At 39.4% G+C, this 14,043-nt stretch overlaps 1 protein-coding gene across 5 annotated transcripts in view; it reads right to left on the reverse strand.

Moving 5' to 3' along the window:
• dapk1 (death-associated protein kinase 1) overlaps positions 1–14,043 on the reverse strand; it is a 209,507-nt gene that overhangs the window by 31,978 nt on the left and 163,486 nt on the right. For 4 of the 5 annotated variants that reach the window (XM_020527228.2, XM_020527231.2, XM_020527232.2 and 1 more), the window contains 3 exons: positions 7,546–7,768; positions 4,539–4,727; positions 2,663–2,860 (listed from right to left, as the gene is read on the reverse strand). In XM_020527228.2, coding sequence (XP_020382817.1) covers positions 2,663–2,860; positions 4,539–4,727; positions 7,546–7,768 — 610 coding nt within the window. The remainder of the gene's footprint in view (positions 1–2,662; positions 2,861–4,538; positions 4,728–7,545; positions 7,769–14,043) is intronic. The other variant, XM_048592199.1, reaches the window with a different exon arrangement.

The raw sequence follows: 14,043 nt of genomic DNA on the forward strand, positions 1-14,043 counted from the left end.
TCGGAACTGGAGCAATAGGTCAGCAAGTGAAATAACCAAACAGAAGGTAGATATTAAGGCCAGTAAGACTAATAGGAAGAAAAGAGAGGGAGAAGTTACTGAACATGGCAGGACTGGCGGTCTAAAGTGCATTTGTTTTAATACGAGGTGTATGACAGGTAAGGCACATAAACTTAAGAATGTGGATTAGTACATACTAGTATGGCGATCTTGGTTGAGAGGGGGACAAGACTGGCAGGTTAACGTTCCAGGATTGAGATGTTTCGGGTGAAATAGAGAGCAATTAAAAAACGGGGTGGGGTGTTGCATTACTAGTGACAGAAATTATCACAGCTATGCTGAAGAAGGAGGACACCTTGGAGGGCTCATCCAGCGAGGCTATATGATACAGCTCAGGAATAGGAAGGGTGCAATTTCTGATAGGGTTTTACCACATGCTACTCAATATCGAGCAGGAGATAGAGGAACAGATATGTGGAAAGATTGTAGATAAATGTAAAAACAACACGTTAGTTGTGGTGGGTGGTTTTAACTTCCCTTATATTGACTGGGACTCCCTTAGGCTCAGGGGCTTGGATGGGCCTGAGGAATTTGTTAGGTGGGTCTGGGACAGTGTTTTGTAACACTACGTAAATAGTCCAACGATGGAAGGGTCCATACCAAACTTGGTATTGTGGAACAAGTCCAGCCAGATGACTGAAGTTTCAGCGGGGGAGCATTTCGAGAACAGTGTATTTTGTAATTTTGTAATTTATCCCTATCCATAAGTAACTCAAAAGTGTAGTCCTCGGGTGAAAGCACAAAACTGGGGGAAGGCCAACCACCACAATATTAGGCAGGAACTGGGGTATGTAGATTGGGTAGGGGGCAGCAGTTTGACAGTAAATCCACATTTGGAAATCTTTTAAAAGGCCAGTTGGTTAGAGTTTAGGACCAGCATGTTCCTGTTAAATTGAAGGATAAGGATGGCAAGATTCAGGAACATTGCATGACAAGAGAAATCGTGAGCTTAGTCAAAAAGGAAAAGGTGTATTTATGGTTTAGAAAACTGAAGACAGACAGATCTCTTGAAGATTATAAAAAAGGCATGAAAGAACTTAAACAAAGAGTTAGGAGGACGGAAAAGGGCCATGAAATGTCCCTGACAAACAGAATTATGGAAAATCCCAAGATATTTTATATGTATATAAGGAACATGACAGTAGCCAGGGAAAGGGTACGATAGGACAAAGGAGAGAATTTGTGCATGTAGCTAGAGGAAGTGGATGAGTTCCTTAATGAATACTTTTCTTTGGTATTTAGAAAAGAGAAGGATATGCTGGATGGAAGGTGAATCTCGGGAAGGGTATGTGGATATTCTAGGGCATGTCGATATAAAAAAAGTATTGGGTGTTTTGAAAAGGGTTAAGGTGGATAAGTTCCCAGGACCTGATTGGATCTATTTCAGAATACTGAGGGAAGCAAACCAGGAAACTGCTGGGGCCTTATACAAATTTTTTGTATCTTCTTTAGTCACAGGACTAGTTCCAGAGGACTGAACCATAGCCAATTTGTTACTTTGTTGAAGAAGGGCGACAGGGATAATCCAGGAAATTACAACCTGCAGAGCCTTACGTCAATGATAGAGAAATTTTTGAGAAGGTTCTTAGGGATAGGATTTACCCACATTTGAGGAAGTATGGACTTTTTGGAAATGGAAGCATGGCTTAATGCAGAAAAGGCTGCATCTCACAAACTTGTTTGAGTTTTTTGAAGAAGTGACAAAAGGTAATTAATTAAGGGATTGGAGGTAGATATTGTCTATATGGACTTTAGAAAGGCCTTTGACAAGGTCCCTTATGGGAAGCTGATACATGGGATCCGTGGTGAGCTGGTAAGATGGATACAGAACTAGTGGAAGGGTGTTGTCCAGATTGGAGATTTGTTCCACAGTGATCAGTGTTGGGACCCCTGTAGTTTGTAATGTGTATAAAAAAATTGAAGGAGAGTATAGGTAGTCTGATTAGTAGACTTAGTGTCATACACAAGCTTATGATCAAAGTGTACAGGGGGACAGCAGGAACTGAGTTGGATGATCCGTCATATCATATTGAATACATCCTCCTTTAGATATGCAACTCAACTGTACAAGCTCGGAGTGCTATCTCACCCAAGCCTTGCACAATTGTAGCAAGCCGTTCTTTCTCTTGTACTCCAATCCTCCGGCAACAAAAAAATTTCTTTCCATTTGCTTGCATTGCCTACATGTTAATTATGTGATTGGAGAAACTCAGTAGGTCTGGCAGAATCTATGCAGAGGAAAATAGAATAATATATTTTATATATTTATTTTTTATATTGTATATTTTTTGGTGAACTATTACTGTGATACATGAGGAGAAAAATAAATCTACACTTAACTTTTATTGAAGACTTTACAATGAAACACTAAATTAATCAGTAACTGCCAAATTTAACCTAAATGTGATTTTTAAAAAAAAATCAAAAGAAACTTCAAAGATAAGAAATAAGCATTTCTTTTATATTAAGATTCATTTTTCTGGATAACTAAATTTCCATCTAAGTATGTTAACTTATTTTGAAGATTCTGATGGTTCCTTCCTCTGTGATCACGATTGGTGGATGAGTGTGTTCTGGGAATAATGCATGGATTTAACCTTACCTAAAGGATCTTCAGCTGGAATAAGAGATTTGAGGGAATTGAGCCAAAAGGTCACTTGATTCAGTTGCATTTCATATGGTTCCTCTAGACTGAAAAGCACCATGTGGATAGCAGTGGAGTCATTTGCAGCAAAATAATCATAACAGCAATAGTAGACAGGATTACCAGAGAACTCCCAGACACTAAAATCACCAACACCTAAAAGAAATTCAAATGCTCAATTATCTTGAACTGATCAATACAGTTTAAAAAAAGACACGTGTTAACAGTCTGATTCATTTTACTACTTAAAATTGCTGAGCACTAAGCAGTGGTAACAACTTAAGTCATTGATTCCCAAACTGTGAGTTGCAGATCAGGTGGGATAATATACAGGTAGTTCTGCTACAACGCGTGTTTTGCTAACGCAAATTGGCTGTAACGCCAATAGTGGATGCTGTTTGGATAATGCGAACTTTCTGCTGTACAGGTATAGCGATTGTCTATAGCTATTTCCCTGTAGTGCGATTTTCGATGGTAATTTTCTATAGCGCGAGGTCACACAAGAATGCAACTATCGGGTTATAGGAGAACTACCTGTAGAAGTTTCAATATACTCTAAATACTAGGCTAGCTCTATTTCCACAGTGGCGTGACACAGGACGTGCCAATACATTGAGATGATGATTCTGGGCTGAGTCGGTGTTGCAAGGTGCAATTTCTCTGGAACATTGTGCAGAGCCTGTTCCCAACCCTCCAGTCGCTGCTTCACCTTCTGCCATGTTTACTGGCTGCCAAATGCACATTCGTCATCAGACATTCCCAATTGTCACCCAGCCATTAGCTATGTGGAGCAAAATATGGAAATTAATTGGTATGCTTTTCTAAAGTTGATATATTTTCTCATTCTCTTCAAGATTCTGATTCTTACCTGGGAGAATTTACGAATCCTCAAACATTATGTCCCAGCTTTGATGATGATTGTTTGCTACTTTATTTGATTGCAGACAATAGGTTCCAGGTGAGGGGGTAAAGTTTAGAGGAGAAGTGTAGGGAAATTTTATCACATAGAGGGTGGTGGAGCCTGGAATGCACTGCCAGTGGAGGTGGTGGAAGCAGGCACATTAACAATGTTTAAGGTGTATCTTGATAGACACGTGAACGGGAGATGAACAGAGGGACAGAAACTGTGCACAGGCAATAAGTAGTGGGTCTAAATAAGAATTGAAATCAGCGCAGGCTTGGTGGGCCCAAGGGCCTGTTTCTGTGCTGTATTGCATTGAATTGAAGCTGCATCATGCCCGCACCAGATTTGTAAACATGTCTGTTTCCAACAGGGATCATTATTTGCTGTCCAAAGCAGATTTCTCTCTCGCTAAACCATTTATAACAAAAATTACTGTGAGATTCCACGAGTTATGCTGGCAAAGGTCAGCTAACTCAGCCTGGAATTGAAGTTTTATTTTGTTTCTTCCTGATTAAATGGCGTAATACTCTACACCATCAGGACAGCGTTTGTTTGACAAATGCTACCAAAGGTTTAAACAAACTGCCACAGTAATTGTTATACACGAAGAACAAATTAATTTACTATGGTCTCGAGGCAAGTGTCAAATTAACCTTAAATTAGTGACATGCTGCAAATGTAATTAATGCTTTTAAAATGCTGCTTCACCCATTCAATTTTACACAGCAACAATGCAGCACGAAATCTGAAAAGCTTTCTAAATATGATAAGCCTGTTGAGATTTAAAATAGCAAAAACAATTAAGCACATTTTTATTCAATAATTGTTTCAAATTTCATATCAGCTCTGTATTTAAACTTAACGATTAAGTAGCCAGTAAAAAGGTCAGGAGTTTCGAGTTAGCTCTGTTGTAAAGTAAACATTTCTTACCATTAACATTAGCATGCTGTATGTCAATAGCTTTAGTAGACTGATCATCAGTTACATAGTGTAAATTGTGCGTAGGTGAAACAAAAGCTTGCAGAACGCCTTTGGTTAGACTTGGTTCAAACATCATGCTCCGGCTCCTTACACTGACATTTTCACACCCAGGGTACAGGTTTGAAATACTCACTGAAACTTGAAATGAGAAGTTAATCAAATACGCTGCTTATAAAAGGTAACGACTCTTGGACCAAGGTCACCATCTAAATAAAAGTTGTACAGCTTCTTAAATATAAGTTAATCCAATTTAATTTAACTTTTCAATAATATTAATTATGGTCCAGTGGGTGGAAGGCATTAACCTGATATTAAACTGATCTCAACTGGAGCAGCAGTTTGGTGCTGCGCAATTGGGCATGTCCCTTCTTTAATAGAGAAGGGGGAAAAAAAGTCAGCCAATAACTTCTGGGTTATTTTTGAAGTGTATTTACTGTTATTTGTAGGTGACAACATAACGAATGATGAATTGTGTGTTAATAAACACCACTAAAAAGTAGTTTGAGAGATAGATGATGGCCAAGACGATGGGAGAGCTCCCATGTATTTCAAATAATACCATGATGCATGTTCCATCCATATGATGGGGTGCTTGGGGGCCTCACTTTATTTACTGCATCCGACGGAAAAACATCTCCTACTTTGCAGCATGTTCTTAAGACTGTAATGAAGTCAGAACCTAGATTGTAGTTCTTTCCTGGAAATCGCCTTAAATTACAACTTTCTGATTCAGAGTGAAAGGTGAACAAATAAAACAAAAATTAAGTGCAGTATAAGGATTGGCACTCCCAAGCTCCCTGTGCTTTGCCATTGTGAATTGCTATTCCAACCCAATCTGATTTCAACATCTTTGTGCGTCAACTGTAGCTTGCTGTGTGCAAATTGGCTGCTGCATTTCCTAGATTCGTGACCAATTAGGTAAGGAAATCAAAGGTTATTGGGGTTAGATGGAAAAGTGGATTTCAAACACAAGCAGAATATCCATGATTTTTTTTGAATGGCAGGGCAGGCGCAAAGGGCACGGCCTACTTCTGTTCATCATTTGTATGTTTGTATGACTACATTTTGCAAGGAATGCCTTTGCGTTAAAATACATTGAAATTTCTGATTGGTGTGAAAATCAAAAAATGTAAAACTTCTTTGATCTTCTCATAATTTCAATAAAGTTTCAAAGCAGCTCTGGAAAGGTTTGCAATTTCAGACCATATCAGGTTGGGGGGTTGCGTAGAGGAGGCAATTTCCTCACAATGGGTTTATTGCTCTCCAGGGGTTAGACCAGTGCCTGACATCATTCCTGGCATTTTCACTGAAATTTGGCTCTGTTAACCCAGTGAAAGATTGTAGACCCAGATAAAAGTGCTTTTGTAAATCTGTCTCCAGAATGAAAAGGGACATATTTGGTAGGAAGAACATCAGGAATACAAATTGGGTGGATGTACAAGTAATCCTCAGGCACTCTAGATAAAGTATTTTAGGACAAAAATTAAGCTATTAATATAAAAATCCATTTGAAAATCCTACTGCTACAGCAGACTGAAAACACAACTGTTTGGCAAAACTGAAATCACAAGCTGTCTTTTTTAGTAATAATTTATTTGGATTCTGACAGGCTGGTGTATATAATCTGTTAGTTCTACTGCTAAATTCACTTCCATTAATGGATTTCAAAGTCTGGTGGGATAAATGAGTCAGATTTTGCAGCATTAACAATTGGAACTGACTCAGATGTCTATATTTCACAATCCAAATTAAATGACATCAAATTATACAAGCATCTTCTGACTCATCTCAGAAGATTCTTTGCATCAGTTAATTCTGTCCTCAACTCTACTTATCTCTTTTCAATTCAGTAAGACCACAAGAAATAGGAACAAGCCATTCGGCCCTTAAGCCTGCGTCACCAATAGGATCGTGGCTGATCGACATTTCTCCTGTCCATGTTCCTGTCCTTACCCCACAGCCTTTGATTCCCCTACTCGTCAAGCATCCATCTACCCGAGTATCCACCGAAGTCTAAATATACACAAGGACTCTGGAATTCCTTGCCACAGAGAGAATGGGGAGGGGCAAAGACACTCAACCCTCACAGAAGAAATTCTTCCACATCTCAGACTTAAAATGGCACCCGCAGACAAGGGGCATAGATAAGGCTGAGTAGCAAAGATGTCTTCCCTAGGGTGTGGAAGTTCAAAACTAGGGGGCATATGGATGGCACTGTGGCTCAGTGGTTAGCACTGCTGCCTCACAGCGCCAGGAACCTGGGTTCAATTCCACCCTCGGGCGACTGTCTGCGTGGAGTTTGCACATTCTCCCTGTGTCTGCGTGGGTTTCCTCCAGGTGCTCCGGTTTCCTCCCACAGTCCAAAGATGTGCAGGTTAGGTGGATTGGCCATGCTAAATTGCCCATAGTGTTCAGGGATGTGTAGATTAGGTGGGTTAAAGGGGGATCGGTCTGGGTGGGATGCTCTGAGGGTTGGTGGGGCTTGTTGGGCCGAAGGGCCTGTTTCCACACTGTAGGGATTTTATGATTCTATGATATTTTAAGGTGAGAGGAGAAAGATTTAAAAGGGATGTAAGGGGCAATTTTTTTTTCAGAGGATGGAATAATTGGCTAGAGGTGGTGGTAGATGCAGGAACAGTTACAATATTTAAAACACATTTGAATAGGTACATGAATAGGAAAAGTTTACAGGGATATGGGCCAAACGCAGGCAAATGGGACTAGTTCAGTTTGGAAAACTTGATCAGCACGGACTGGTTGGACGAAGGGTCTGTTTCCATGCTGTATACCTCTATGACTCTATTAATCTGTGAGTCAGTCACATGGAGATTTGGCAAATAGATATTTTGATCAGTCCTAAAACATGATTGTGTGTATGTATCTCTAGGGAGAAGCACAATTTTAATACCTATGTTATAGCAATCTGAAGGTTAGCTGTTTAGAAATATTAAGTTACCTGTTGGTTTTGATGATAATGGCGATGGAGGATAACGAGTGGAGTTGGTGGATGACAGCCTTGGTCTGCGTCTCCTGAAGAAACTTCGCAGAAGCCCACATTTGAGGGATTCTATAAGTGCCGTTTTCCCTGTTCCTGAATTTCCAAACAATTTCAGTTTTATTCGGGCTTGTGAATTTTGAGAGTGCCTAAGTTGCTGAATGAACATGCTTCTATGTGTATCCTAAAGTAAAACAAAGCAACAAAATTAATAGAAGTTCACTGGTTGACATTGTCTCAGTAGGCGTGTCACCTGAGATGCTAAGGAGCTCTAGGAAGCTATTTTTAGCAATTAGTTAATATACTCATTTTAGTTTCCATTGTGTATTATTGAATCAAAATCGACAACTTTGCCAAAATATCAAAGTGGAACTTGACACAAACGTCAACAATAGTGAATTCATGAATTTCAATGTATAAATTTAGATCACAATAAATTAAATAGAAACCAAAACCCTTCAGTTTATACTATAAGGAGCATGTATTCATGTATATCTGTTTATCATGCAGCAAAATGAAACTGGATAAATCTGAAACTGCTACATAAAGTACTTCAATATTCCTTCAGTAGAGGAGAATGAAAGTATAAATGCAGTCAGGTAATCAAAACACGTTATAAAAGTTAAGCTTTCCTGCTCCTCTGGTGCTGCTGGGCCTGCTGTGTTCATCCAGCTCTACACCTTGTTATCTACATTATAAAAGTTATAATGCTTTATGCATGCAACTAATCAGTTGACATAATGCCCACAAAATACTTAATTTGGAAATAACAAAGATGTTATGACGGCGTTAGATTGTATTGGTGAAGCAGTGCTTTTCTCTGGCCATGCAATACGAGTTGTTATAAAAGATTGCCACTAGAGGGAGTATATGTTGCTTTACAATCATGGAGGCATCTTATTCCAGGTGATATAAACAACTGGAAATCATTAACGACAGAAGAGATTTTAACCAGCACGTTCAAACAAGTGGATGCAGAGTGCTGGAAATACTCAGGAGGACTGAGTATTTGGGGAGTGAGAAACAATACACTGGGCCAAATAAATCTCTTTTTCAGAAATAAAGGTGGAAATGTGATGGGTTTTATGCATTAAAGAGTTGAGGGGGTGGAAGAACAAAAGGGAAGGTCTGGTAGAGAGTAGAGACTATAATAACGAAACCAGGCAAATGTCCAGATGAGTGTGAATTGCAGAGTAATGAACATCTTTTTCCAACTTTTCAAAAACAAAATCATGACAAACAAGAATTTGATCAGTACATGGCAGAAAAAAGGAATAAAACAGGAATAGAATTCATGACTGAAATTGATGACTACTAGGTATTTATGCATAAGAGGTGGCCATTCAGTCCTTCATGTCTACCATACAGAGACTACCGTAAGGCAAATGAGTATCTGAATACTATACATATGTTACAAGACTTTCAGAGCAGAATGTTCCAAACTCTCACACCGTCCAAGTTAAAAACTTTATCTTCAATTCTCCTCTTGGCCTTCTATCTCTTACCTTATAGTTCTGGACCCCTCTACTACTGGAGAAAGTGCCTTCCTACGCACCCTATCTAAGCCTCTCGTTATCTTATATGAGTCTGTCAGATCTCTTTTCAATCTTCACTGCTCCAAGGATAACTATCCAGCTATTCCATGTTTCCTCATGTGTCAGTCCCTTCAGCCCAGGCTGTGGATTACAAAGGTTGTAAATTGCCAAAGTGGAAAATAAGGTGCTGTTCCTTAACTTGTTCTGTGCTTCAGTGTAATACTATTTAAGACCAAGACGGTGAATTAAAATGGCAAGCAACTGGAAGCTCCAGATCATGCTTGCTGATTGGGTAGAGATGTTCTATAAAAAGGGATCGCCCAGTCCATGCTTGGTCTCCCCAGGTGTAGAGGAGATTGTATTATGAGTAGCATATACAGTAGACTAAACTGAAAAAGGGCAATTGTTGCATCATACAGATGAAGTATTTGAGGCCTTGAACAGTGCGCAGAGAGGAAATAAAGAGCAAATGTTATACTTCTTCCTGGTGTGGGAAGGTACTGTGAAAGGTGATGAGACGAGATGTTGAGATGATTGAGAAGTAGACCAGGGTTTTGGAAAGGAAACAATCTCTTAGGAATTCTGGCAGGAGAGGGTAGGAGTTCAAGCATTTGGTGGCATAATTGAAGTGCCAGAAATGATGAAGCATGATCCTTCAAATGTGGAGGTTGTTATGATGGACAGTGAGGTTAAAATGAACTCGATCCCCGTTCTCGGAAGGAGAGAAATCGTTGAGAGCAAGATGTGGGAAATGGCTAGACACAGTAGAGGGTCCTGTCAACCAGTGGGGGAAGTCCTTAGTTCAGGAGAAAGGAACCACTTCCATCATCTCTTGATCAGTTAGGAACACAGGAGTGGTAGAAGATCATTCAGCCCACCGAGCATGCTCCACCATTCAGTGCAATCATGGCTGGTCATCCACATCAACCCCATTCTCCTCCACCCTATCCGCATATCCTTTCACATCAGTGCTTTTTAAAAATCTATCAACTCTACTTTAAGCATATCCAATTACATAGATTCCACAGCCCTTTTGGATAGAGATGTCCATAGATTCACAACCATCTGAGTAAAAATGTTTCTCATCTCAGTTGTAAATGCTTACCCCTTATTCTGGAACTGTCCTCTGGTTTCAGGCCTCCTCAATCAAGGGAGCCATTTGACCTGCATCCAAATGTCCATCCCTTTAAGTATTATTTAAATTTCAATGCGATCACTTCTCATTCTTCAAAAATCTAGAGAATATAGGCTGAGTTTTCTAATCTTTCCTCAAAGGACAGTTCTGCCATCATGGGAAAAAGTCTTGCAAACCTCTGTTGCCCTTTGTCTATGGCGATGATATCCTTTCCAAGGTAAGGAGACCAGAAGTGAACACAATTCTCTAGGAGTGGTCTAACCAAACTTCTAATATAAGTGAAGCAAGACTTCAACTCATCAACTGCTTTTCTCCCCAGAAATGCTGCTAGGCCTAGTGAGTATTCCCAGCATGTTGTTTTTATTTCAGATTTACATTGTTCGTGGTGCTTTAATGTTTGTTGTTTTTCTGTTTTTCACAATGATACGGAGACAGTGCTGCATTGTCAGAGGTGCTGGATATAACCAGTCACATCTTACTGTGCAACTGGAAGAAAATTATGGTACACCACTCAGTGAGGAACAGCTTTTTAACCTTCACCTCATGTGCCTAAACCATTTTAACTCCCTGTTACATGTTCCTAGATTGGCTGTCTTCTTTGTGTGCAGTATAAAAACCACAGTGAAAATACTTTAAAACCACTTTACCAGTTGTGAAGCATTGACACTTCTGTAAATATGAAAAATGCCACACAAGTGCAAGTTATTTCTTTTAGCTTTGTTCTTCCATCCCTTTTTTCTGTGCAGAAGCACACAGAGTCAAACAGCATGGATGCAGACCTTTTGGTCCAACTAGTCCATGTCAAACTTAAACCCAAACTAAACTAGTCCCACCTGTCTGCTCCTGGCCCATATCCCTCCAAACGTTGCTGATTCATGTACTTATCTAGGTGTCTTTTAAATGTTGTAATTGTGCCACATCCACCACTTCCTCAGGAGTTTCATTTCATATGTGAACTACCCTTTGTGTAAAAAAAAAATGCCCCTCATGTCTTTTTCAAATCTCCCTCCTCTCACCTTAACAGTATGGCCCCTAGTCTTGAAATATTCCAGCTTAAGGAAAAGATACCCACCATTAACACTACCTATAACCCTTATGATTTTATAAACCTGTATTCTTGAAGTGGTTCTGTATATAAAGCAAACTTTAATCATTGGAACACCACTGGCCTAAATGCAAACAAGAAACTCTTCCAATCATAAGGAGTACCTTTGGGTTTTGTAATTGAAAAATTTTTCTAATACTTAGAAATTATTTAGGCAACATTTTAGGTAACTACTATACTATAATGTATTTAGTTTCTAACATAATTATACACCATATCATATCCTGAAATCAAAATTATTGACCAAGATATTTGGTTTGTTTTTAAATTTCTATCTCAGCATTTTGTATCAAGGAAGCCTGTTGTAAGATAGAACTTGTAGAATTGGAGCTACTGGAACCTTCACGTTATCTACATGATTCATCGTTGAATAAATCTATGGTTTGTATGATGATGACTAAATACTACGTATCATGGAACTATTTCAAGAACCTCTCGGATTCAATTGCTGCAAAATCCATCTTCAGGCTTTATGATACCACTGGCCAGCTTCATTTGAGTTACAGTGAAGAAGCTCTTCAGAATGTATAAATGTGAGAGGTGGCAGCTATGGCATTATCCTTAAAAAGTGCAATAACAAAGTATGGTGATCCCATGTCTCACATATCAAAACCCACATTGTGCCTCCTCCTTACCTTCTTGACAATAATGATGTAAACTTAATTGGACCTGGAGGATTAAGTTCCAAGAAACAAAACTGGAAATTAAAATGATCATTTCATCCCACAACCCTCTTGTTATGTAACTTGCTAGGTTTTGTTTTGACTGATCATGAACAGCTGATGACTGCAGCTGAATGTTGTGATTTGAACTGGCCTTACAGCAGCACAACTATCTTTGTCCAAACACAGACATGTAATTCTGCATCATAATTTGTGCTTTTGAATCACTGAAAATTCGACAGAACTTGTAGGTTCCAGCTAGCAGACATATAATTCAAATCAAAAGAATTCTGGGTGGAAATGTGGCCTATTACATTTCTCATCATCAGCTGAGAAGATAATTTGTTGAATGGACAGGTAAAAGTATGTAGCTAAAGGTGATCAAATAAACCCACAGAATATTACATAGGGATGAATAAAATCACACCAAGGCTGCTTCTATATTGCAAGGCAACTTCTAAAAATTGATGCTGCAATGTCAGTGTTGTCAAGATCAAATTACTTATTTGTTGGTTAGTTTTGACAGTTTTATCAGATCTACTTTAAAATCCGTTTGAGATACATAATTGGCCCCAGTCACAAATGCCCATTTCAAGAATCAGCACCTACTTCTGTGAAGTGTGCACTGGCGAAATGAAAGAAACTCAGCCAGCTATGGAACAAATGTATCACTTCAACAAAAACAGAAATTGCTGGCAAAACCCAGCAGGTCTGGCAGTATCTGTAGGAAGAAGGCTGAGTTAACATTCCGAGTCCAGTGACACTTCATCAGAAGTGGCAGCAGCTGGGAAAAACTGACATTGATGTTGAAGATGAGTGTATGGGAGAGGAGGAGGATAAGTGCATAGGTGGAGATGGAACCAGAGACCGAGATATTAAACGGGTAGGTAAACAAGACTACAGGGGCATGTCTGCTTTGTGCCGTAAGGATCTAACTTCTTAGTGCCTCCCATGGGCTTAACGACCGATTGATCCTTTAGCAGCCTTGCCCAGTCCACCTCAACCAAATCACTTCTAAGTTCTGTAAAATTTGCCATTCCCCAGTTACTCCTGATCTTACTCTGTCCTTTTCCACAATAATACTAAATTTAACTGAATTGTGATTGCTATCCCCAATATGGTCACCCACTCTCACTTCACGCACTTGCCCATCTTCATTTCCCAAAACTAAACCCAGAATTGCATCTCCTGTTGTTGGGCTTGTTGTGTATTGTTTAAAAAAAAAAATCCTGGACACTGTACATGAAGTTCTCATCCTCAAACACCTTTATGTTGTATGAAACCCAGGTGATATTGGAATAGTTAAGGTCTTTTAATATTACTGCCCTCTTAGGCAGTAATACAGGCAGAAATCTGTCTGCATATGTCTTACTATCTCCTTTCACAATTTGGTCCTCTGTAGTATACTCCAATAGTATGACTGCCCCTTTTTTATTCCTAAACTCAACCCTTATTTGTTAACCCATTTGATATATCATCCCTTCTCACGAATGTAATTGATTCTTTAACCAATACTGTTAAGCACCCCACTCCTTTTTCATCACCCACTCTATCCTGCCTGAAAACTCTTTACCCAAGGATATAGTGCTGCCAATTCTGTCCTTCCTTTAGCCAAGTTTTTGTTATAGCAATGACATCATGTGATGTGTGTAAATGTGCCTGTAGTTCATCTGCCTGGTCAGCAATACTCCTTGCATTGTAGTATAAACAACTCAACCCCGTCAATTTCTTTTTTCTTTGTGAGTCACTGATGACATCACTAATTAACGTTCTACCTCCCATTTCCTGATCTGAATCTAACCCATCTAAGCCCACACTTTGGTTCCCACTCCCCTGCCATGCTAGTTTAAAACCTCACCAATGGAACTAGCAAAAGCCTTCGCTCTGCCCAGGTGCAACCCATCAGGCTTGTACAGGTCCCACCTTCCTCAGAAGTGCTTCAAGAATCTATACTTGTCCCTGATACACCACTTCTCCAGCTATGCATTCATCTGATCTATCCTCTTATTCTTGCTCTCACTA

This window comes from Rhincodon typus, chromosome 3 (assembly GCF_021869965.1).
Source record: "Rhincodon typus isolate 14 chromosome 3, sRhiTyp1.1, whole genome shotgun sequence".
In the NCBI taxonomy this organism is placed as follows: Eukaryota; Metazoa; Chordata; class Chondrichthyes; order Orectolobiformes; family Rhincodontidae; genus Rhincodon; species Rhincodon typus.